Source organism: Pongo pygmaeus, chromosome 5, assembly GCF_028885625.2.
Source record: "Pongo pygmaeus isolate AG05252 chromosome 5, NHGRI_mPonPyg2-v2.0_pri, whole genome shotgun sequence".
In the NCBI taxonomy this organism is placed as follows: Eukaryota; Metazoa; Chordata; class Mammalia; order Primates; family Hominidae; genus Pongo; species Pongo pygmaeus.
In genome coordinates, this window is record NC_072378.2 from 116,674,031 (window position 1) to 116,701,164 (window position 27,134).

The following is a 27,134-nucleotide window of genomic DNA, read 5'->3' on the forward strand; positions in this document are numbered from 1 at the left end:
CATATGCCACATACCCACAAACAGCAGTATTAATCCTTCATTTATTATTGGAGTTAGACCTTATAATCAAAAAGCAAATTATTTAAGATAAAATTACCATTGAGGAGTTTAATACTTTTCAAGGAATCTTCACGTCAGCCTTGATCCCAGACCAATAGAATGGAATAACAACAGGAATGTTCAGCATTTCTATGCAGAGAGAAATCCAAAAGTTTGTCCTATGTGAGATTCTGCTTTTCCCATCTTTTTAAAGCTGATCAGTAGATACATAAGAACCTGGAAGAAGCTGTTCAATTAAGGTTAAAAAAAAAAAAAGAGCAATTGTTAGCAATGTGGTGCTGAAATCAAGACTTAACTTTGAAGTATCAAGAATGATAACCTCTCATCCACTTCATGTGATTTTTAAGAATAAGTTTTATATATTTCTCCAGGTATTAAAGTGGATGTCCACCTTTGCCATTTCAGAACCTAAAGGCAGAATCTAATGGTAAAATGAAGACAACCTAGTTGTCTTCTAATAACCTAGTTAGTTCTAATAACATTCTCAAATATTTTCATCTAGAGTAAATATTTACTGTTGGCTTTGTATTCTGGGAATTAGCCCAAGACTATGCTGCTCAAATGGGTGCAAATATACTCTCAGGTTGCAATAGCATGACTAGTGGTATTTGAAGCAATAATTGTTCCATCTTGGATTATCGGTTTTGCTCATTGATTTGGTAAAGTTTTTGTTTTTCTACTCGTGCCAGTTGTATTAAAATGTTACTAGGTTAAAAACAAACACAGATATGTTTATTCATTACTGTATCCCTGTAATAATGCCTGGCATGCAGTAGGCCCCTAATATTTGTTGAACAAATGAATTATAGAATAGAGTGCAAAATTCTAATGTATTTTAAAGTAAAGCATGAGAGTTCAAAGAAATGTATTTGCCATCTACAATTTGGAATAATGTTCCTTGATCCTGCTTTACTTCATGCACTTTTGCCAGCAGAGGCGGATGCCTTAGGGAAAAAGTTGGATAAATGCTGATCTAAGGCAACACATCTAAATGGTTATGTGAACATTTCCCAGTTGAGGTAAAACTAAGAGGAGTGATAATAACATCAATTTAAAGGACAAGTTCACTGATGGTACTGTCATACTCCAGAGATACATGTGCCAAGAAGCAAAGAGATGCACTCTTGTATTCCAGAAAGAAGATGATTTGTAAGTGTTCAGTATTTGTGTGGCAGCCCTTTTAGGTGTAATGAAGTGTAACAGAAAAGTAACTGAACTGCTTCACATAACTCTTAATGTTTGTCTTTCAGAGGACATACAAGTCAGGCAGCAAAAGTTGGAGCCATTGTATGACTGTGTGTCAAAATGAGAGTCACACACTTCAAGAACTGTAGGAACTAATTTTAGAAAAAGACTCTTCAGAACAGATGACACATGAAATGTGAGTTTATGTAAACATGTAAATTTGAGTAGCATTAGTTTGTTTTCTGTTTAGGAACTGTATCAGGGTGACAAAGATGAAAGAATACTGCCAGAAAAGTATATTGTTAAATTTTCAGGCCTCCATTGGTGAAGTTTCAAGTAACCTTTCGCTTAAGTTACTTGTGTCAGAGGATGGATGACGGGGTCATTTAAATTGTTGGACAAAGCCATGAAAGGACTTTTAAAATTTTGTCATAAAAATAGCCAATGATGTTTTTAATTTTACATCTAAAACTAATTTGCATTATCCTGTGTTAGTGACGGAATTTCAACTCAGTCCTCATTCTTTAGTTCAACTTTTGACAACCTTATTTTCATTGACACCATGGACAGCACAATAAAAAAATACACAAATTTCCTTTGCAGTTATTGATTTGGAATGATCACTTTAAAAGAGCCATCAAATACGCCTACATATTGAGCCACTCTTTATCATTAAGGTGAAAAGTTCATTCAGTTAAGGTATTTGAGTGCTACTATGTGCCAGCCTTTCTTTGTGATAATGTTAATTTTTTTTCCTCCCCTCCATGAAGGGAAGAAAAAAAATTAATTTGGCCATGAATTTTAATATTCTGGCCAGCACCTTATCCATTTGTAGCCATGCCAACAAATTTATTCTGTGATAGACCAAACTTACAAAGTCACTCTGCGATTTCAGTAAGCCCCATTCCCAACATGAGTGCTGCTGTCCACGGTACTGAACCATCAATGCTAAATGGTATTTAGTGGTTGATCTTCATCCTGTCATGCAGTTAAATATTCCAGGAATACTGAACCAAGTGAGGAGAAAGATAGCAGTGGGTTGCTGCAAAGGAGGTGAGGGGAGGGGAGAGATAGCAAGTGAGAAAAAGAGAGACTAGTGGTGATGTTTTTAAATAATTGAAGTAAAAAAGAGAGAGAGAAAGAGAGAAGAGGTTCTACTCAGTCCACCAAAGCTTTTTAATTTCCTTACATAATTAACATGATGAATTTTTAAATAATTGTTATATTTAGTCTTGTTCTTCCACCTTTTGGCTATTTCTACTACATATTTACTTATCGTAAAAAATAATTCCTAGACCTTCCTCTTATAGCTATTGCCTATCTCTACCTTTGCAGCTGTTCTCCTTTAAAGAATAGTCTCCATTAGTTTTCTTGACTTCTTCATCTCCCTGCACAAAGATGAAGGGTATTTAGCTCTGAAAATCCTTTACTGTTGAATATTTAGATTGTTTTCAATTTTTACATAATGAACAATGCATCATGGGATTATTGGCTGCAAATAAATTGGAAACATAAAAGGCGTTTTAAGTTTAAATTTTTTTAAAAAAACAGGTAAAAATAAAATATTTGCCAAAGACTAAGGGTTGCAAAGCTATCTCATGATGCACTCTTATACCAATACTAAAATAAAACTTCACAACAACAAAATTAGTGATTGGGGAATTACAGTTTTGATGAACTTGGCATTTCAATCAAAGTCATATTTGCCACCATTCTCTCAGTAGCTTTAGGCCAATTTCCAAATTGCTTTCGACAAATTAGTTTTATTTGTTTATATTATATTATATATATATATAAAATATATATTTAAATTATATTTATAATTCTTTCAGTCAGATTTCCTGGAGAACAATAGTTGTTAGGTGCCTACCAGAAAATAGGACTAGAAAGTCATGTTGGAGCCATATTGTGGAAGGCCAAGGAAGTAGGATGGGAGCAAAGGTCATGTCAATTATATAACAAGCTTATATTCTATGGAAACTAACCCCTTCCTACCACATATATTATTGAAAAATTATTCACCTGCTATTTTATCAATAAGTCATTTATAAATTAAAATTTTTCTTATTATAATTGTACCTTAAAAACACCAATAAAATTGCCAGATCAGTGATATTCCTGCTTTTATTATTATAAGATAATATATCAGTTCTTCAAATACACCTTTGAGTAGAAGGATGGAACTGAAAATTGATTTAGGTTTATTTAAAAGAGAAAGAAACCTTTCAACAATCCTAAATCTCAGATTTTTAATAGCATTTTTATCGTTTGAGTATGGCCAGTTTCCTATTTATTTCCTATTTCTTATTGTTTGACAGTGCCCATTTATGTAGGAAAATCAAAATGGAAAAGTACATTAGAAAACGTATAAATCCTTCAACTTAAAGATGTATGATATTGGTATCTGGTTGCATAAGTTTCTAGTCAGAGGCTCTTCTAGTCATTTCTGTTCGAAAGTGGGATCCACCAGAATGTACACGTGATGACAGACCTTGTCTGTCTGTTCCCCAGTTTATTGTTACTATGAGAATAATGCCTAGCAGAGAGCAGGCAGTCTGTAAATACTTGTTGAGTGTATACATGAATAAGTCCTTTTGTACTACTGTTTTGTAATGTATTGTAATTTTTATTTTATTTTTTTGAGATAGGGTCTCACTTTGTCACCCAGGCTGGAATGCAGTGGCGTGATCTCAGCTCACTGCAGCCTTGACCTCCTGTGCTCAGGCCATCCTCCCACCTTAGCCCCCAAATTAGCTGGGACTACAGGCATGCGCCACCACACCTGGCTAATTATTATCATTATTATTATTATTGTTTGTATTTTTTGTAGAGATGGGGTTTCACCATGTTGCTCAGGGTGGTCTTGAACTCCTGAGCTCAAGCAATCCGCATGCCTCAGCCTCCCAAAGTGCTAGGGATTACAGGCATAAGCCACCACACCTGGCCCCTGTAATTTTTAAAATACAGTTTGTCAGATATATAGGTTGGGATAAATGAAAATGTGACAAAAGGAGCGTCCCTCTGCCAATTTAGAAATATGCATAAAAATACTTAAAGATACACGAAGCTTTGGGAAATTGCCATACACACACTCTATCCCCAGTACACCAGTATTTTACAGATTTTAAAACCAGTAACAAATATTTATTTACAATACCATTCTGCCTAAAATTTACCTATTAGCCAGATTGCTTTATGCATTTGGTCAAATTGCGTTTAGTCAAATTGTTTTCAGCCAAACCTTATGCGCACATGCTAGCCAGTGGGATGATAAGAGACAAGAGATGTAGTCTGTCTTCTTGAGGTATTCTCATATTTCCGGGCACATAAATACAGTATTGAATGAAAACTTACAGGATGCTCCAGGGTCACAAAGGAGGGACATCTAAGTTAACCTGGGATTGGGATGGCCCAAGGAGTCTTCTCAAAACAAGTGCTTGAAATGACCAGTTGGAGGGCAGGAGCTGTGTTTTATTTGACTTTATATTTACTGCTTTGTAGATAATCTATACTAAATAATTATTGGATGAACTAGTCATTGAAATCTGAAATAATTATTCATGTAGTAATTTATTGGATGAATAAATGAAATCAAGTTGAAGGTGCATGGGAACATATTTAAACTGTTGTATCTTGGGATTTAAGCTGGATGAAAAAATAAGTCAAAGGAAGCATTTATGTGGGGAGAAATGGAAGCTACATATCTCTTTAAAATCAAAGATTATTCCTAATGGAAAATAAGGAAAAGAGAAAATTTGAATTCTGGGAGAGTGAGAGAAGCATAAGAGACTTAGGTTTCTGAGAAGTTCTTTCAGATAATGACAATTCAAGAGTGGTTCTTTGAGGTAGGAGATGGCTGAAGTGGGGCAAAAATAATAGTTATTTAATGATATTAATAAGTTATGAGGTTAGAATGTTGAGGACAGATTATATAGAGGACATTGAAACTGCCAAAGATATGGTAACTCAGATATGTTAGTTGGTCTTAACTCAAAAGGTAAAAAGACAGTCATAATCTTATATTCCTGTAATTTGCAGCAGATTTAAAAGATAGAATACTGAGCCCAAAGACTCAGAAATAGTTTATTTTGATTAGATGCTTCCCAAATGGCATTAATATTTAAAGAGAAAAAAACAAAAATAAAAGAAAAAAAATCCCAACAAAACTTAGATTTTTCAAGACACAAGACTATTGCAGCTAAAACTGTACAAAAAAGATTTAAAAAAAAATTTCTACACTTTTATTGGAAAGATGAATTGCATGTGCAGGTGGCAAGATGAATTGTGTGTGCAGGTGACCTAGCCCAGGTAGTGGTCTCAGTGTGAATGCTTATGCTAAATATGTCCCTAGAAATAAAAACTTCTAGACTTCTTAAATATACTGGATTAAAATGATCCTGAATTAATTCATCTAAACATTAAAATAACTGGCTTTTCTACTTCAAACACAATTTTGCTTAGAAGATCTTTCAATACTGAAGCAAAGAAGTGGCCTTGGGGCTCTCTAAGGATAGAAATCTGGGATAAAAATGTGTGTGTGAGTGTGTGTGTGTGTGTGTGTGTGTGTGTGTGTGTGTGTGGTCAGAATGTGGAGTTCAAGCCACTGCATCTGCAGTGAGGAAGAAAGGAAGTGAGTTGGGTTGGGAATGCACCTAATCCCCTCCAGTATTAAAAGGTGGAAAAATGCCGGTGAAAGTTCAAGGTTCAAGATTATTGCAAAGGTGGACAGGGTTATTAAATCACATATTTAAATAACAGTGCAGTGCAGAGGCATATTGGAGCCTGAAACAAAGGAAAAATTTGTGTTATTTAACATTTTGATGTTTATTTTGTACATCACAGATTTTACATTAATTTTGATTTTTATAAATATTGCATTAAAATATTATTTCTTTTGATTAGTGAGTTTTAATGCCTCCTTAAAGTTTGCACCTGAGACCAATGCCTCACTCACCTCACCATAGTCCTCAGCAGATCAAGAAGGCTTTCAGATTCCCTGACCTCCATCTCCAAAACCATTAGGCAGAAAGGCCTGTAAATGGAACCACATGGGGTTTCAGGCAAGGGAGGCTTCATTGCTGAAATGATAGTGCTCAATGGATGAACAAAATGAAGCCATGTTATTGCTGGCCCCAAACAGATGGTTAAACGAACTATCTGTATGATAAAAGGACCTGGAAATCACTGGGATGTGGGCTGTTGCTACATGCCCAAGACATTGAAAAATAGGTTACTGATTTTGGTCACATCCAGTCCAAACATATCTAAATGAAATTAAATTGAATCATGAAATTAAATTGAATTATATTCCATATATGGTGGTTTTGTTTATATGATGGAACTTAGGCTGTTTTGAAAATACAGATCTAGAACATGTTTCACCTATACTTTTGGGATAAAGTTTTTTGGAAACCTTCTTGATCACTCTTGATATTGGGATATATTTTCTGATGTTTAAATTTTGTTTTTAAGATGTCAGATGGATTAATCTCTAAAGTTCCTTGTAAGAAGCTAGGATCTGTTACTAAAGTTGTTTACAAGATAATTATTTTCCTTTTAAAAGGTAAAGCCATGAAAATAATGTCAAAGGAGGGAGTTAGGCAGATCTTCAAAGGTATGCATTTAATGTGTTGTTCCTTTCCTTGCTACTATCAACTAATTTTATAGGATTCTATCTGAAATAAGAAGTATCTCTGTGCATGTGTACTTTTTATATAGGAGGGTTGGGGTTTTCTCTTTCTGACATTGACACTCAACTGATAATGAACCTCCACACTTTGAGCCAGCCCCAGGGAGCTTGAGCACAAGAGAAAAAAAAGATAGTGAACATTTAGTATTTAAATCTTAATATTTTAGTTCATCACTGAAATTTGACACATTGCTTAGTATGAAGATATATGATACAGTTGATCAGACTTGTGAAAAAATGGTGAGAATTGGAATAATAGGCTCTTTAACTGTGGAAGCTTGAAAAAAAATTCTTGAACCCCTGATTCTCAATTTCCTGATCTGTAAAATTAGGATAATAATACTTCCTTAATATAAATAACTTAGAAAAATTGATCAACATGTTCCAAATTGGTCACTTACCAGGGAAGGAAGTTTTTCAAGAGATTTTGTCTATAAATCCCTTATCTTTCACATTTCACCTATTCCACTTACCCTACACAATTAACTTACAGTGAAGAAGTATAATCCTTCATCTTCTTTTTGCCATTATTTAAAAATATATATATATATAAATTCAAGAAAAGAAATAAAAGAATATTTTGATATGCAGACTGTACCTCCCTCAGCTACAACTGCATAAATGCTGTCATGCATTCACATCTGTGGCAACAAAACATTCTCAATTTAGAACAATTCTGAAGGGCATCCCAGCTCCTTAGCTCCCTATTCAAATTTACCTGTTGTCTCTGTTGCAACTGCATTGTAGTTCAACTTTTGACTCTACCCAGTCATGCTTCTTTGATTTCCTCACAGACTGTTCCTAAGAGTACTTCATCTTCATATAAATCTTAGACTACTTCCTGGGGGAGCCAAAACTAAAACATCTTATAAAATGATTTAAATCACCAAGGTGACTCAGTGGCAGCAGAGCAGTAGATCAGAACTAGCTAAGGGCACAGTTTGGAAGGATGAGTCTTGAGCTAGTGCCTTTGGCTAGTGCCCATAGACCCCAACTCTTGCTAGAGAAAGTGATTCTAGGTGGGCCTTGGAAATGTGTGGGAGCACATATCTATACAGCAGCACCTCACTCTACCGGCACCAATTTACTTTGTTAGTCCATTGTCACACTGCTGATAAAGACATTACTGAGACTGGGTAATTTATAAAGAAAAAGAGGTTTAATGGACTCACAGTTCCACATGGGTGGCGAGGCCTCATAATCATGATGGAAGGTGAAAGGCACGTCTCACATGGCAGCAGACAAGAGAAGAGAATGAGAGCCAAGCAAAAGAGATTTCCCCTTATAAAACCAACAGATCTCTTGAGATTTATTTGCTAGCACAAGAACAGTTTGGGGAAAACTGCCCCCATGATTCAATTATCTCTCCCTGGGTCCCTCCCACAACACAAGGGAATTATGGGAGCTACAATTCAAGATGAGATTTGGATGGGGACACAGCCAAACTATATCACTAATATACCTCATGAAATAGCTAACAAAATATTAGCAAATGGAATCTAGCTATTTAAAGAATTATTCAGGATGATTAAGTGCAGTGAATCACATGAATACAAAGTTGGTCTAAACATCCAAAAATTACTTTTATGAAATACACAATAAATGAAGAAAATATAATAGCATCATATTAGGCAAAGAAAAGTTACTTGACCAAATCAAAACTCAATTTTGATATAAAATTCTCAGCAAATTAAGATAGAAAGGTACTTTGTAAACCTGATAAAGAAGATCTACAAGAAACCTACAGATAACATCACACATAATAGAGAAAGACTAAATGCTTTCCTCTTAAAGTAGGGAACAAGGTAAGGATCATTCCTATCATTTTTGTTTAACATTAGGTTTTACCCAGTGCAATAAATAAAATAAATAGGAAATAAAGGCAGCCAGTTTAGAAAGGAAGGAATAAAACTCTCTTTATTCTCAAAAACTTAATATTGTATTCTCAAGATGTTTACAAAAACAATTCTAGAAATAATTCTTAGTAAGATCATGAGGTACAATAATATTATATTTCTGTATAATGATAAAAACAAATTAAGACAAAATGCAATTTGCACTTAGCACCAAAAAATAAAACATGTAAGAATAAACTTAACAAAAGAAATGCAAAATCTTTACACAACAAAATGTAAAACATTAATGAGATAATTTAGAGGACCAAAATAAATAGGAAGATTCATCAAGACCAGGTGTATTAATCTATTCTCATGATGCTGGTAAAGACATACCCAAGAAAGGGAGATTTACAAAAGAAAGAAGTTTAATGGACTTACAGTTTCACATGGCTGGGGAAGCCTCACAATCATGGTGGAAGTCAAGGAGGAGCAAATCATGTCTTACATGGATGGCAGCAGGCAAAGAGATCGCATTTACTATCATGAGAACCGCATGGGAAAGTCCCACCCCCATGATTCAATTACCCCCAACCAGTTTCCTCCCACAACATGTAGGAATTGTGGGAGTTACAATTCAAGATGAGGTTTGGGTGGGGACACAGCCAAACCATATCATTCTGCCCCTGGCCTGTCCCAAATCTCATGCCCTCACATTTCAAACCCAATCATGCCTTCCTAACAGTCCTCCAAAGTCTTAACTCATTTCAACATTAACTCAAAAGTCTATAGTCCAAAGTCTCATCTGAGACAAGGCAAGTCCTTTCCACCTATGAGCCTGTAAAATCAAAAGGAAGTTAGTTACTTCCTACATATGGTAGAGGTATAGGAATTGGGTAAATATAGCCATTCCAAATGGGAGACATTGGCCAAAACAAAGGGGCCATAGGCCCCATGCAGGTTCAGAATCCAGTGGGGCAGTCAAATCTTAAAGCCCCAAAATGATCTCCTTTGACTCCATATACAAATGGCCAACAATCATGAAAAAATCCTCAACATCACTAATTATCAGGGAAATGCAAATGAAAACCACAATGAGATACCATCTTACTCCCACAAGAATGGCCATAATCAAAAAATCAAAAAATAATAGATGTTGGCATGGATGTATTGAAAAAAGGAACACTTCTACACTGCTGGTGGGAATGTAAACTAGTATAATCACTATGGAAAACAATGTGGAGATTCCTTAAATAACTAAAAGTAGAAATACCATTTGATCCAGCAATCCCACTACTGGGTATCTACTCAGAGGAAAAGAAGTCATTACATACACACACACACATGCGCGCACACACACACACACACACACAATGGAATACTACTCAGCCATAAAAAGGAATGAATTAATGGCATTCGCAGCAACCTGGACGTAATTGGAGACTGTTATTCTAAGTGATGTAACTCAGGAACAGAAAACCAAACATATGATCTCACTCATAAGTGGAAGCTAAGCTTTGAGGATGCAAAGGCATAAGAAGGATAAAATAGACTCTGGGGACTCAGGGGAAAGGGTGGGAAGGGGGTGAGGGATGAAAGACTACAAATTGGGTCCAGTGTATACTGCTTGGGTGGTAGTGCTCCAAAATCTCACAAATCACCACTAAAGAACTTACTCATTAACCAGTTACCACCTGTGCCCCAAAAGCCTATGAAAATAAATTTAAAAAAAAATTGGGATAAACAGAAAAGAGCATATTTAACAGCCATCTACTGGGCTGAAAAACTACAGACTGCAGGTGCCCTAGAAGTTCCACACCCGTGATACCACTGCCCTTTCTGGGGATCCCCTATGCTTGAGCCACCGTGTTACTGGAAAGCAGTCCCAATCCAGACGCCAAGAGAAGGTTCTTGAACCTTTCACAAGAAAGAATTCAGGGTGAGTCCATAAAGCAAAGTGAAAGATAGTTAATTAAGAAAATAAGAGAATAAAAGAATGGGTACTTCATAGGCAGAGCAGTGGCATGGGCTGCTCGACTGAATATACTTCTAGTTATTTCTCGATTATATGCTAAACAAGGGGTGAATTATTCGTGAGTTTTCTGGGAAAGGAGCAGAGATTTTCCAGAACTGAGAGCTCTTCCTCTCTTTAGACTATATAAGGTAACTTCCAGACATTGTCATGGCATTTGTAAACTGTTATGGTGCTGGTGGTAGTGTCTTTTAGCATAATGCATTATAATTAGCGTATAATGAGCAATGAGGACAACCAGAAATCACTTGCATCGCCATCTTGGTTTTGGTGGGTTTTGACCGGTTGCTATACCACATCCTGTTTTATCAGCAAAGTCTTTGTGACCTGTACCTTGTGCTGACTTCCCATCTCATCCTGTGACTAAGAATGTCTAGCCTCCTAGGAATGCAGCCCAGTAGGTCTCAGCCTTATTTTACCCCGCCCCTATTCAAGATGGACTCACTCTGGTTTGAAAGCCTCTGACAACTGCATCACCAGATCACGCACAGAAAATCCCCACAGTCCCCTCTGACTTCGGCAAGCACAGAGAACTGGTGGGTCCCAGGTAGTAATGGATTGCCTGGTGACTACCCTTTGGTGCTGACTGCCCCTAAGGGAATACAGAAAGCACAGCTTGCCAAAGCCCCCTTTAGGACAAAGGAAACATGGGTGTAAGTGCCAGTAGCTGAAAGGGACACCACCAAGGCCCAGGAATGGACTTCGAGAGAGTCATGTCTTGTCTTCCACCACTCCTCACCAGAACACTGCTTCAGATGGACTAAAATAAAAATGGGCAAATACAGTGAGTAAGAGCCTATCTGCTGGCTCTCACTGTTAAGTGCTACCAACTGGAAGGCAGCCTGAATTGTATCACGAAACAAAATTACGTTGCTACAACAAGCAACATCTTAGAAAGCCACTGCATGAACCTAACTGCAAACAAGGAACCTATACAGAGCCTTGGCACCCTAAAAGCACCTAGAAATGAAGCCAATTGATCAGACATCATATACACCACTGTTGTATCCCTAAGGGGACAAAGATTAAAAAATAAAGAAAATCCATCCAAATGATAGCAAATTAAAAAAGAGAGAAGAATCAGCTATTTCAGATGAGAAGAAACTAGTGCAAGAACTCTGGACATAAAAAAGCCAGAGCATTTTATCACCTCCAAAGAACCCCACTAGCTCCCAAGCAATGGATCCTAAAAAGAGAAATGTCAGAAATGACAGACATAGAATTCAGAATATGGATGGCCAAAAAACTCAACCAGATTCAAGAGAAAAATTAAATCCAACAAAAAGAACCTAGAAAAATGATCCAAGTTTTGAAAGATGACATACGTTTATTAAGAAAGAACTAAGCAGAATTTCTGGAATTGAAAAATTTATGACAGAAATTTCAAATTACAGTTGGAAGCCTTAACAACAGACCAGACCATGCAGAAAAAAGAATTTCTCAGTTCAAAGACCATTCCTTCAAATCAACCCAGTCAGACAAAAATAAAGAAAAAAGATTTTAAAAAATCAACAAAGCCTTTAAGAAATATGGAATTATGTAAAACAATCAATCTTGAGATTCACTGGCATTCATGAGAGGGAAGAGAATGTAAGCAACTTGGAAAACATATTTAAGGATATAGTCTGTGAAATTTCCCCAAGCTTGCTAGAGAATTCAATAATACACAAAAAATTCAGAGAACTCCTGTGAGATATTACACAAGATGACAATCCTGAAAGCATATAGTCATCAGATTTTCCAAAGTGAACATGAAAGAAACAAACTTAAGGCAGCTAAAGAAAAGAGCCATATCACCTATAAAGGGATGTCCATCAGTCTAACAGCAGACTTCACAACAGAAATTGTACAAGTCAGAAGAGATTGTGGGCCTGTTTGTAGCAATCTTAAAGAAAATAAAGTCCAACTAAAAATTTCATATTCCACCAAACTAAGCTTCATAAATGTAGCAAAAATAAAGTCTTTCCCAGGTCAGCAATCACTAATGGAATCTGTTACTACCAGACCAGCCATATAAGAGATACTAAGAGTTCTAAACACAGAAATGAAGGAACAATATCTGCTACCACCAAAACATATATAAGTACAACGCCCACGGATGCAACAAAGCAACCACACAATAGAGATTACAAAGCAACAGCTAACAACACCATAACCTCACATAAAAATACTAACCTTCAATGTAAACACTCAAAACACTCCACTTAAAAGACACAGACTAGCAAATTGTATTTAGAAAACAATACCCAGGTCAGGTGTGGTGGTTCACCCCTATTATCCCAGCACTTTTGGAGGTGGAGTTGGGCGGATCATGAGGTCAGGAGTTGGAGACCAGCCTGGCCAATATAGTGAAACCCCGTCTCTACTAAAATGCAAACAAATTAGCCAAGTGTGATGGCGGGTGCCTGTAGTCCCAGCTATTTGGGAGGCTGAGGCAGGAGAATTGCTTGAACCCAGGGGGAGGCGGAGGTTGCAGTGAGCCAAGATCGTGCCACTGCACTCCAGCCTGGGCGACACAGCAAGACTCCGTCTCAAGAAAAACAAGATCCAACCTTCTGCTGTCTTCACAAGACCCATCTCACATGGAATGACACTCACAGGCTCAAAGTAAAGGGATGGAGAAAATAGCACACAAATGAAAACAAAACAAAACAAAAAAGCAGGATCCCTTTTCTTTTCTTTTCTTTTTTTTTTTTTTTTTTTTTTTTTTTTTTGAGACAGAGTCTTACTCTGTTGCCCAGGCTGGAGTGCAGTGGCACCATCTTGGCTCACTGCAACCTTCGCCTCCCAGGTTCAAGCAGTTCTCCTGCCTCAGCCTCCCGAGTAGCTGGGACTACAGGCACTCACCACCATGCCCGGCTGATTTTTTGTATTTGTAGTAGAGACAGGGTTTCACCATGCTGGCCAGGCTAGTCTTAAACTCCTGACCTTGTGATCTGCCCGCCTCGGTCTCCCAAAGTGCTGGGATTACAGGCCTGAGCCACCGCGCCCGGCCAGGATCCCTATTCTTGTATCAGATAAAACAAACTTTAAACCAGAAACAGTATAAAAGGACAAAAGGAAAATACATAATGATGAAGGATTTAATGCAATAAAAAATTTTAAATATATACACAACCAGCATTAGAGCACTCAGATGTATAAAGCAATTACTACTAGATCCAAAAAAAGACTTAGATAGCCTTTTTTGAAGTCCCTCCACACAATAATAGTGGAGGGACTTGAACATCCCATTGCAGCATTAGACAGATCATGGAGGCAGAAAACTAATGAAGAAATTCTGGACTTAAAGTCAATATTTGATATCTACAAAATACTTCACCCAACAACCACAGAATATACATTCTTCTCATCTAGACATGGAACATATTATAAAATTGACCACATGCTCAGTCATAAAGCAAATCTCAAGAAATTAAAAAAAAATGAAATCATATCAAGTATCCTCTTGCACCACAGTAGAATAGGAATAGAAATCAATACCAAGAAGAACTCTCAGAACCATGCAAATACTTTCCAAGGATGGAAGGTAAACAATTTGCTCCTGAATTACTTTTGGGTAAACAATGAAATAAAGGTGGCAATTTAAAAATTCTTCGAAACAAATGAACATAGTGACACAAAGTACCAAAATTTCTGGAATGCAGAAAAAGCAGTGTTGAGAGCAAAATGTATAGTGCTGAACACCTACATCAAGATGATAGAAAGATCTCAACAACCTAACATCACACCTAAATGAATTTGAAAAACAAAAACAAAGTAAGCCCAAATCTAGCACACGAAAATAAATAATTAAAATCAGAGCAAAACTAATGAAATTGAGACCTAAAAAAATAAACATTAAATAAAACCCAACTAAACAAAAGGTTGGTTCTTTTTTTTTGTTTTTTCAGACAGGATATTGCTCTGTCACCCAGGCTGGAATACAATGGTGTGATCACAGCTCACAGCAACCTCTGCCTCTCAGGCTCAAGCAATCCTCCCCCTTCAGCCTCCCAAGTAGCTGGGACTACAGGCCTGAGCCACCATGCCTGGCAATTTTTTCTATTTTTGTTGGTGATGGGGTTTCACCATGTTTCCCAGGCTGGTCTCAAAATCCTGAGCTCAAGCCATCTGTCTGCCTCAGCCTCACAAAGTGCTGGGATTACAGGCGTGGGCCACCACACCCAGCTGAAAAGGTTGGTTCTTTGAAAGGATAAAAATAATCAATAGATGGCTAGCTAGATTAACAAAGAAAAAAAGATCCAAAAAAACACAATCAGAAATGACAAAGATGGCTTTACAACAGATTCCACAGAAATACAAATGATCCTCAGAGGCTACTATGAACATTTCTAAGATAATGCTTCCCTTGTAACTCTTTCAAGTCGTGGCAATTTTCTTTCTCGCTAGTGGGGTTTTGCCTTCCTTTTTTCTTATTGCTCCTTTCAGATTATTAGCCCACTCTCCTCCATAAAAACACTCAGTTTTGAGTTTCATGTCATCTATCCATATCACCCATTATCTATTTATTTATTTATTGATGATGATGATGATTATTATTATTCCTCTTTTTCCTGAGACAAGGTCTCACTCTGTCATTCTGTTGCCCAGGCTTACGTGCAGTGGCACTCTCACAGCTCACTGCAGGCTCAAACTCCCAGACTCAGGCGATCCTCCCACTCTAGCCTCCTGAGTGGCTGGAACTACAGGCACGTGCCACCACGCTTGGCTAATTTGTTAATTTTGTACAGACAGTGTCCCCTTATGTTGCACAGGCTGGTCTCAAACTCCTAGGCTCAAGCAATCCTCCCACCCTAGCCTCCTGAGTAGCTGGAACTACAGGCATGTGCCACCACGCTTGGCTAATTTTTTTACTATGTACAGACAGGGTCCCCTTCTGTTGCCCAGGCTGGTCTCAAACTCCTAGGCTCAAGCGATCCTCCCACCTCAGCCCCACAAAGCACAGGAATTATAAGCATAAGCCATAGCACCCAGCCTTCATTATCTATTCTTACTGTAATTAATGACCAACTCCTAGGTCAATCCTCTCATTTCTCAAAGATTTTAGCCCCTTGATTATGAAAGGATAAAGTAAGCACATACCATTCTATTACTCCCATTAATTACAACTAAAAACCCTGAGTAAAATAAACTATAAGAAGATTCCAAAAGGTGGAGAAAAGAAGGAAGACTGGCCAGAGATCACAGAATTTTAGGAATAACCCAGTGGTGAGTTCTCTGGGGTTTTTTCCTCCCATCTTATATATCCAAATCTGGCACTAGAGAAATCTACACTTGGAAATTCCAATGTGCCCAGACTTTGAAAAGCCTTAAGAAGGGTCTTCTCTCCTTAGACAAAGTCTAGGAATACAAAGCCCCTGCAGAACCAAATCTATTTGTACTCTACCCACTCTACTACAGTCAAACCCAAAGAAGAAGCCACATTCTGCCTCCTGCACACTGGGTACTGCAGAGCCAACGTGTTTCAGCCTGTTTAACTGTCCCTACTCTACATGAACACAAACAGAGGTGGCATCCCATCCCCCAGCACACACACTGAGCCCTTTTAAGACTGTGAGGTAGAGTCCTGTCAGTCGTCCCCACCCTGCATTAACAGGAGCAGAGGCAGCACCTGTTTCTGTCTTTCCCATTCTGCATTAAGTGAACAGTTGCAAAGAGGTTGCACACGCCATCCCCTCCCCATTACAGAATGAGGTAAAGAGTACACAGAGGAGTCTAAATGGGGTTGGAGGGTGAATTTTTTAAATCTGTGTATAAATTACTAAGCAAATCCTAAGTGACTCATGCATAAAATCAAAAAGAACACAACAAAAGATGTGAGAACTGAATTACTGGGTGAATACGGCTCATATTTTAAATGACCTCTAAGTAGCACATAGAGAGGCAGACCAGAATTTTATTTCATAGGTTTTGAAAACTAAATTGACTTTCAAACTATAGCTCACAAAATTGGATTGGACATGTGTTACAAGTTTAGGAAAGTTGACTGCCTCCAGCCGTATTTAGACTCCTCTGTGTACTCTTTACTTTGCCCAGAAGATTTATGTAGGAACCAGAGTCTCAAAAAATACAAATATCTAGGATAAAATACAAAAGTATTTGTCATACCAAAAACCCAGGAATCCTCAACTTGAGTGAAAAATGACAACAAATGCTAACACCAGGATGGCACAAATGTTGGAATTCTCTAACAAAGATTTTAAAGCAGTCATCATAAAAATACTCTGAGAAGCAATTATAAACACCTTTAAAACAAATGGAAAAATAGAAAGCCTCAGCAAAGAAATTAAAGATATACATAATAATTTTAAAAATTTCACAATGGAAAAATATAACAAATTTTTAAAAACTCACTAGATGGGCTCAAAAGCAGAAAACAAAAGAAATAACCAATGATCTTGAAGATAGGTCAATAGAAGTTATATAATTTAGCATCATAAGGAAAATAGATGAAAAAATGATCAGAAACTCAGGGATCTGTGGAAAGGCAACAAAAGATCTAACATTTATGTCACTGGGGCAAAAAACAAAAGAGTGAATGTGGAATAGAAATACATTTTTTAAAAAAATAGTGGCTGAAACATTTTAAAATTTGGTGAAAAACATATACAGATTTAAGAAGCTGTGTGAATGCCACAGAAAATAAATCCAAAATCAGAAATTTAACCTTAATATAACATCATACAAAGTATATTCTCTGACAATAATGGAATTACATATAAATTAATCACAAAAAAAAAATCTCCAAACTCTCGAAAATTAAGTAACACACTTAAAAATAATTCACAGCGCGATGAGCAAGTCTAAGGGAAATTTTAAATAGTGTATATTGGACTGAATAAAAAGGAAATGACATATCAAAATCTGTTGGATACAGCTGAAAGAATGTTTAAAGGGCAGACACTTCTCAAAAGAAGACATTAATGTGGCCAACAAATATATGCAAAAAAGCTTAACATCACCAATCCTTAGAGAAATGCAAATCAAAAACACAATGAGATACCATCTCATGCCAGTCAGAATGGCGATTGTTAAAAAGTCAAGAAATAACAGATGCTGGTGAGGTTGCAGAGAAATAGGAATGCTTTTACACTATACGTGGGAATATAAATTAGCTCAACCACTGTGGAAGACAGTGTGGCGATTCCTCAAAAATCTAGAAACAGAAATACCATTTGACCCAGCAATCTCATTACTGGGTATATACCCAGAGGAATATAAATCATTCTATTACAAAGATACATGTGTATGTTCATTACAGCACTATTCACAATAGCAAAGACATGGAATCAACGTAAATGCCCACCAGTGATAGACTGGATAAAGAAAATGTAACATATATACATCATGGAATACTAAGCAGCCATAAAAAGGAATGAGATCATGTTCTTTGCAGGGACATAGATGGAATTGAAAGCAATTACCCTCAGCAAACTAATGCAGTAACAGAAAAGCAGACACCACATGCTCTCACCTATAAGTGGGAACTGAACAATAAGAACACATGGACACAGGGAGGGGAATGACACACACTGGGGCCTGTTAGGAGGTGGAGGGTAAGGAAGGAGAGCATTAAGAAAAATAGCTAATGCATGCTGGGGTTAATAGCTAGGTAATGGGTTGATAGGTGCAGCAGAACACCATGGCACATGTTTACCTGTGTAACAAACCTGCACATCCTGCACATGTACCCCAGAACTTAAAATAAAAACAAAAATGTAAAAAAGAATGTTTAAAGGGAATGTATAAAACACTAGACACTTATGGCCAGGCACGGTGGCTCACACCTGTAATTCCCAGAACTTTGGGAGGCCGAGGTGGGTGGATCACTGGAAGTCAGAAGTTTGAGACCAGCTTGGCCAACATGGTGAAACCTCATCTCTACTGAAAATACAAAAATTAGCTGGGTGTGATGGTGGGTGCCTGTAATCTCAGCTACTCAGGAGGCTGAGGCAGGAGAATTGCTTGAATCCAGGAGGCGCAGGTTGTGGTGAACCAGGATTGTGCCACCGCACTCCAGCCTGGGTGACACAGTGAGGCTGTGTCTCAAAAATAAAACAAAACAAACAAACAAACAAGAGCAAAAACAACCAAACACTAGACACTTACATCAGAAAAAAAAAAGAAATCTCCAATCAATAATCCAAGTTTCCACTTCAAGACACTAGCAAAAGAAGAGCAAAATAAATACAAAGTAAAGAGAAGCAAGCAAATAAGAACAGAAATCAATGAGATTGAAAACAAAAATAATAGAGAAAATAAATAAAACCCAAAGCTAATTTTAACAGTGTCCAGTAAGACTGATGGACTTCCAATAAGACAAAGAAAAAAAGAGAGGGCAAATTATCAAAATCAAGAATGGAAGAGGAGATATCACTACAGACCCCCCAAACATTAAAAGGATGAGAAGGGAATGCTGCAAAGAACTCTGCAAACATAAATTCAACAACTTGGATGAAATGCATAAAATCCTTTAAAATTGCAAACTACCAATATGCATCCAAGATGAAAGAGATCATCTGAACAGTCCTGTAACAACTTAAAAGTTTGAATTTGCAGTTTAAAAACTACTTGAAATAGAAGTCTCCAAACTCATACAGTTTCACTGTAAATTTTACTAAACATTTAAAGAAATGACACCAGTTCTACATAATCTATTCCAGAAAACAGAAAAGGAGGAAACACTTCTCAACCCATTTTATGAGGCCAGCATTATATGACACATAATACAAAACTGAGAACATAAGTAGGCTAAGAGCTTTAGTCTTTATCTTAGAACAGTAAGAAGCAAATTTAGGATTACTAGAGTCAAAGTCAAGATAAAGCTCTGGACTGAAAATGAAGCAGGAATAATAACGGACACTTACATTGTTCCTTTCAGTTGCTCTTCACTCCTAAGCTGGAGCGATAAGCAAGCTATGTCTGTTCCTTCATGCGTTCTTTCTCCTGGCCCTACTACCCTTCTCTGGCTTGTCTTTCTTTTTTTCTTTTCTTTTTTCTTTTTCTTTCTTTTCTTTTTTCCTTTTTTTTTTTTTTTGACACAGGCTTTTTTTGACTCCAGCTTGGGCAACAGGCTGTCGTCCAGGCTGGAGTGCAGTGGCACGATCTTGGCTCACTGCAACCTCCGCCTCCTGGGTTCAAGCAATTCTCCTGCCTCAGCCTCCGGAGTAGCTGGGATTACAGGCAGTCGCCATAATGCCCAGCTAATTTTTGTATTTTTGTAGAGATGCGGTTTCACCATGTTGGCCAGACTGGTCTCAAACTCCTGACCTCAGGTGATCCACCTGCCTTGGCCTCTCAAAGTGCTGGGATTACAGGCGTGAGCCATCTTGCCTGGCCCTCTGGCTTGTCTTTCAAAGAAAACACACAAAAGTGCTGGGATTACCTGGTGAAAAAAGACAAACTGCTTGGATTACAGGCGTGAGCCACCACACCTGGCCCTCTGGCTTGTCTTTCAAAGAAAAAAAAGCCTCCATTACAGCTTGCCAGCTGCAGGGGAGAAATTAAGGGGGAAAAAATGCTAACTTCTTCAACTCTTGCACCAATTACCAAAAAACCCCAGAATTTATTGTTCTAGTTTATCTTAATGGTTTGTTTTTAGAAATCCAAGCATTCTAAATCCCAGACATTTGACTTTAAAGAGTCTCTGTACCAGCAGCAGTTATATTCAACATTTTGTGTGTGTGCACACAGTTTTTATCAAATTATTTTAGTCTGTGATTCCCTCACCACACTGAATGGAGGAGTATTATGTTCTTCCATGAAGTTAGAATTTAGAGCAACATCTTGCTAAATAGAAGCTATATCAATGTAAACTGTCAAATGCCAAGTATTTGTTGGTATATTTAAAGAGAAAGAAATACAAAACAATTAACATTAAAGACTTTAATTAATGTATGGTTTATAGTTAAGTCCAGATATGGTCCAATCTTCTGTACCTTCTTCATATTGGAGACTGTATACTATAAATGAATAGTCATAATCTTGAACTTAAATCATTGCAAAATTATGCATTTACATTTACATTATCAAATAAAAATTATATTATGCCAATATAGTTTAGTGTTAATTTGAATTTCAATTATTAGAAAACGGGTAACCCATGAATTGCCTATTTATAAGTTTTCTGCATTGCCTTCTCCTCAAGTATAATATTCTGCCTAATCATTAGGAGATTCCTTATAAGCAGGAAGAACAAAACTCAGGACAGCTTTGTCTATTCTCCGAGTCTTTAGAGTTGGTTGGTTGTAGCTGATGCACGCTACATGTGAGGCTTGGGCTCTCCTGGTCAGCACACTGGGGTCCCATTGTTACCTGCACCTCCAAGATTACCAAGGTCGGTCTCTTCCTCCCTCTCTACCCCTCACTCTCCCTCTCTCCCTCCCTCCCTTCCTCCCTTCTTTCCTTCCTTCCTTCTCTCTCTCTCTCTCTCTCACACACACACACACACACACACACACACACACACACACACACACACCCTCCATACACACGCTTCATGAATACACTGTCCCTCCACTAACGCACGTCTCGCTCCTCACAGCACAACTTGGATCAGTCTCAGACCCCTAAAGGTCTCTCGCGTGAGGTCGCCATTCTTCCTACTTTGTGCTCAAGGCGCAGGACCTGGAGTTCTCGGTTTCCAAGCAAGACTGGTCGAGTCTAGGTCGGATTGGCTGCGATAGAACGAGGGGCAGGGGTTATACCGAATCACAAAGCTAGGATTTTCATCTCTCTCGTTCTCTCTCAGTCTCCGCCCTCGAATCCTGGCAACAGGCGCGGTGAGTTTTTCTGAGAGGAACCCGGCCTGGGGTTGCTATGGAGATAGGACGCAGCAACTCAGAGCAACCAGTACCCAGAAATCGCTTAAGAGACCGCGGCAAAGTAACTTAACTGAGTTGCCTTCTTCCATATTTTCATGTCCCTTTCATCCAGAACATTTTTTTCTCGAACTGCTTCCATGGAAGACTCAACCTCCCCGAAGCAAGAAAAAGAAAACCAAGAACTAGGGGAAACAAGGCGGCCATGGGACGGAAAGACAGCAGCTTCTCCCCAATATTCTGAGCCTGAGTCGTCTGAGCCCTTGGAGGCGAAGCAGGGGCCAGAAACTGGACGCCAGTCCCGAAGCAGCCGTCCTTGGAGCCCGCAGTCTAGAGCCAGGACGCCTCTGGGTGGCCCCGCGGGACCAGAAACATTATCACCTGCTCCTGTCTCTCCGTGGGAGCCCTCTTCCACTCCCTCTCCCCTGGCTCCGGCCAGACAAGACCTCGCGGCACCACCTCAGTCAGACAGGACCACGAGTGTGATTCCTGAAGCTGGGACACCTTATCCTGATCCTTTGGAACAATCATCTGATAAAAGAGAATCAACTCCTCATCATCACACCAGCCAGTCAGAGGGAAACACCTTTCAACAGTCTCGGCAACCCAAACCCCACCTGTGTGGACGAAGGGACGTGAGCTATAACAACGCTAAACAGAAAGAGCTGAGATTTGACGTTTTTCAGGAGGAAGACTCAAACAGTGACTATGATTTACAGCAGCCGGCGCCTGGGGGCTCTGAAGTGGCCCCCAGCATGCTTGAGATCACCATTCAGAATGCTAAGGCTTACCTGCTGAAGACTAGTAGCAATTCGGGCTTTAATCTGTAAGTCTCAGAGGGAAAAAAGATGAAAGTTTGGCAAAGCAAGAGGTTGTGTGAGTATCTCTGTGTGAGAGTGTGTTTCTGTGGGTGAATCAAAATATATTTGAAAGATTGTATTAGTAAAAGAGAGTTAATGACATAACTCTGGATCACATGACTCAAAACAGGTCATTAATGGAGATTCTTATACCTTCTTTTTCTTAACCTTTTTTTTTTCCTTTTCCTCCAGAGCTTCTTTAAAGACCCTAGGCACACAAAAAAATAAAACTTAGGAATTATGGAATCTCGGGCTTGAAAGAGACCATAAAGACCATAAAGTCCAAGAATCTCTCCAGGATGCTTGTGAAAAATAATTGTCTACCAGTGAAAGCAATCACATGTCTCTCATCTGTAGATGCTATTGCTTGCATGGCTTTTGAGTTCCCAACCCAGGCGGTGCTAGGGTGACCACCATCTCAGTTTGGCTGAGCGCTGAAAGTTCTTTATCCTAAGAAACCCCTTAGTCCTCGCAAACTCACTATACAAGCCACCTGGAACACATACCATTTTATCCAAGTCTCTTAAAATGTGATGATCAATAGTCTACATATGTTCTGTCCATCCCATTATAGCTTTAATTTTAGAACTTATGACATGTATAGATTTCTATAGATTTTTGCTTCCAGAGTTACATAATGTGGGGGGGGGGTCAATAGAATTTTAGGGCTAGAAGGGCTTTTGGAAAACATCTAATACAACTCATTTGTTTTTGTAAATGTAGAGACCAAGTCATGGAGAACCTAATTTGCTCAAGATTCCAGTGGCTGACAACACTTACTGACTCTTACCTCTCCCTCCATCACTAAGCTCCAGCCCCATGGCTGTTCCCTCTGCCCAGAAGGCTTCTTTTCTAAGTCTTTGGCTGGCTGGCTCCTCATTCTTCAGAACTCAACTTCCATAGAACACTACTAGAAAGATTATTCTTTTCCTTCATAGCATTTAATGTCATTTATAATTTTTTATACAGAGAGATAGATAGACTTATACTTTAATATCTGATTCTCCCACTAGATTGCAGGCCCCCAGAGAGCAAGGACTCTGAATTTTGTATACCACTATATACTTAGTGGTAGCACAATGCTAGCAACTATTAATTAAGAAGAAATGAATGCTTTTTCTATTCTCTCACTCTACAACAACCAACATAGAAGACTTCTTGTTGTTGCTGTTGGTTTTGTCTTTGTTTTGAGATGGAGTCAGCTGTGTCGCCCAGGCTGGAGTGTAGTGGCACCATCTCAGCTCACTGAAGCCTCTGCCTCCTGGGTTCAAGCAATTCTCCTACCTCAGCCTCCCGAGTAACTGGGATTACAGGTGTAAGCCACTGCACCCAGCCTCAACACAGAAGACTTCTGTGACAAAATGTTTGGGGTTCTGTTTTCCTATCCACAAGCAAGCAATCACTTCTGCAGTGGGCATGAACTAGGTGTCCTCCAATTCAATTCTGACATATCCACCTGGAGATAGCATCAGATCCCACAGGTTGAGGGCTCAATCCCACAAGACTGCCCCACACTTCCAATGCCAATCACAAGCCCCAGGCTGATTAACCTGTGCTTCTGACCAACCAGCTATAAACCAGGGATCCCACAACTCCCTCTTTGGGTTTGACTAATTTGCTAGAGTGGCTCACAGAACTCAGGGAAACACTAATGATTACTGGTTTATTATAAAGGATATTACAAAGGATGCATATGAAGAAGTATTTGGGAAGGAGTGCAAAGTTTCCATGCCCTCTCTGGGAAGGCCACCCTCCAGCAACCTCCATGTGTTCAGCTATCAGATGCTCCCCTAAACCTGTTCTCTTGGGTGTTTTATGGATATGTTATTGGATAGGTATGATTGATGACTGTGTCTTAGAAAAGGGGTATAATCTAATGCTAGTAGACTGAGTGGGGAAACCCAGCAAGGCCTAACCAGATTCTTCTTGGCCTCTCTGTGGAGCATTCTTTCCTCCTTGATAAGGGGCAGGACCTCTTTTGAAATGAGGGTCTTATGACCATCAACCAGACAAAGTAGGTTAGAGAATTTCATTATGGCCAGACATGGAGAAACATTAGAGTATACTTTTAGTTTCTAAGGCCTATCTTGGGGATAAATGAAAAGCGGTATGAGACTTATGAGTCAGAAACTGTGGATGAAAACCGATGTATATAAATCATAATTCCCAAGTTCTCACCATGATCTATTGGGGTGCTTCCTGATTAATCAGTAAATATTAATTAAATGCCTACTGAATCTACAATGTGGCAAATATTTGCAGCATTACTAGGCTTTAAGATATATGAGATATAATTTTAAAGTCTAAGGAATAAAAAAATAATGTATGATGTGAGAAATCTCATGAAATGTGAGATCAGTTTGAAATATTATTTATTAGTTAATTTTTTTTTTTTGAGATGGAATCTAGCTCTGTTGCCCAGGCTGGAGTGCAGTAGCACCATCTCGGCTCACTGCAAGCTCCGCCTCCCAGGTTCACGCTATTCTCTTGCCTCAACCTCCCGAGTAGCTGGGACTACAGGTGCCCGCCACCACGCATGGCTAATTTTTTTGTATTTTTGGTAGAGACGAGGTTTCACCGTGTTAGCCAGGATGGTCTTGATCTCTTGACTTCGTGATCTGCCTGCCTCGGCCTCCCAAAGTGTTAGGATTACAGGCGTCAGCCACCACGCCTGGCCTATTAGTTAATATTTTAAACTACAATTTACTTAAGCTGCAAGAATGTAATTTGCTACCCCACAGTGGACTCTACTTGAATTTTTGATATAAACTTCTTGTCATAATGCCCTATGTTAGATAGCAAGCATGAATTTATAAACTGCTAAAATTGCAAAGGAACACATTACAAATACTTGTGAGTTCACTAACAATTTAAAACTGAATGTGAAAACATGATAAAATTTTCTTTATTGAATTATTTTATAATTGATATTACTTACATGTCTAGATTTAATTTTATTTCCAAATGCTGTTTCTGAGGTAATAAGTGAATATCTTCCATAATATTCACTGTTATCATCTAAGTACTTTAGTGCCTGCAGTTTAAAATTGTTTAGTAAAAGATTACTTTAACTCCATCTCTTATATGCAGATCTAATTTGACAGCCATAAAAGCTATTTTTCATGGCAATTTAAACAATCTTTGACTGAAATATGGAATCTGAAAATGGTTTTTCATCATTGAACTAACAGGCTATAGGAGAGAATTGCTTCCTCCTTTTCTTCCATTTTTTAAAAATAAATTATTACTCCTCCCTAATAGAAAAAACTATAATTGTAAATTAAAACCTAATACATATATTTCATAATTTGACACAAAGGCATTTGCAGGTGTGGACTTGAATAAAGCACATATATATATTATATTGAAACCTGAAAAATAAAATGAAAATTTGGACGGAGAGTCCCTGATTTGATGCCATCCACAGCTGCTACTGAAGCAAATCAAACCCTTTCATTATTAACCCAGCTATTGCCCGATAACCAACAGTGTTTTTAGTCTGGAGTCTTCTCCATGAGTTTTCTTTTTCTTTTCTTTTTGAGACACAGTCTCACGTTGTCACCCATGCTGGTGTGCAGTGGCACAGTCTCAGCTTACTGCAACCTCCACCTCCCGGGTTCAAGTGATTTTCCTGACTCAGCCTCCCAAGTAGCTGGAATTACAGATGCCTGCCACCATACCTGACTAATTTTTGTTTTTTTAATAGAGGTGGGGTTTCACCATGTTGGCCAGGCTGGTCTCAAACTCCTGACCTCAGGTGGTCCGCCCACCTCAGGCTCCCAGAGTGCTGGGATTACAGGCAGCCACGGCTCCCAGCCTTCTCCGTGATTCCAACAGTGCATGAATATTAAGGAAGCTTGATGAAGTTTTAAAGAAACTCCTAGTCAAAACATTTCTGTTCATTTACAAGAATTATTTGAGGAAGGAATTTTATATTCTTCAAATACTGTATAATATTTTAACTGCCCTTTACATTGATCTCCCGTATAATATACATATTTTTCTTTGACATTTCTGAGGTCATTAGATAAATATAGACATTAAATGAAAAAGAAAAAATGAAAAATATAGCTTAGGTCAGTTAATAGAAAGTAGACAATTATTGAACAACTATTTATTTTGTTTCACTATAATAAGAGAGGAGATATATAAAATCCTAAGCTTGGCTGTGAAGAACATACTATAGTTGCTGAATAAGAAATATATAATGTATAAAATTTCAGAGCAGCATATCATTGTTCTCAGAAAGAACTCCTCTGAACTGGGGAAGGATGATTTTGGGGAATGACTTAAGTGCTAAGTCCCTGAGAATGAAAGGAGTTTTAAATTATTTTTTGAGAGAAATTATATATATGGTTCACAGCAAGCAAAAGCTCCCAGGTAGAACTTAGCAAATGTATGAAAATAATTTTTATTAGAACATCTAATTGAACTAATAATTAGAAACAAAGTTGGAGAGATACGATGTGTATCCACCAGAGAAGGAATTTATACAAATTTCCGCATTGAACAGAGGAGTTTTTTTCTCAAGAAAAAAGCACTTTAACAGGACACAAGGACACTTTGACAGACATTTTGGCCTCTTAAAATTCACTTTGTAATTCTGGTATTTGAAAAAGCAAACACTAGCAGTTATATATAAAATGTAAT

At 38.1% G+C, this 27,134-nt stretch overlaps 1 protein-coding gene across 4 annotated transcripts in view; it reads left to right on the forward strand.

The window, feature by feature from the left end:
- The first annotated feature begins 273 nt into the window (after window positions 1–273).
- RSPH4A (radial spoke head component 4A) overlaps window positions 274–27,134 on the forward strand; it is a 40,137-nt gene continuing 13,276 nt past the window's right edge. For 2 of the 4 annotated variants that reach the window (XR_010126765.1, XM_054491790.2), the window contains exon 1: window positions 21,333–22,450. Coding sequence is in view for 3 of the 4 variants with exons in the window: in XM_054491790.2 (XP_054347765.1) it covers window positions 21,723–22,450 (728 nt within the window). In the remaining variant the exon portion in view is untranslated. Of the gene's footprint in view, window positions 1,210–1,310; window positions 1,442–6,808; window positions 6,860–21,128; window positions 22,451–27,134 lie in introns of those variants that run through there. The other 2 variants (XM_063666525.1, XM_054491789.2) reach the window with 2 other exon arrangements.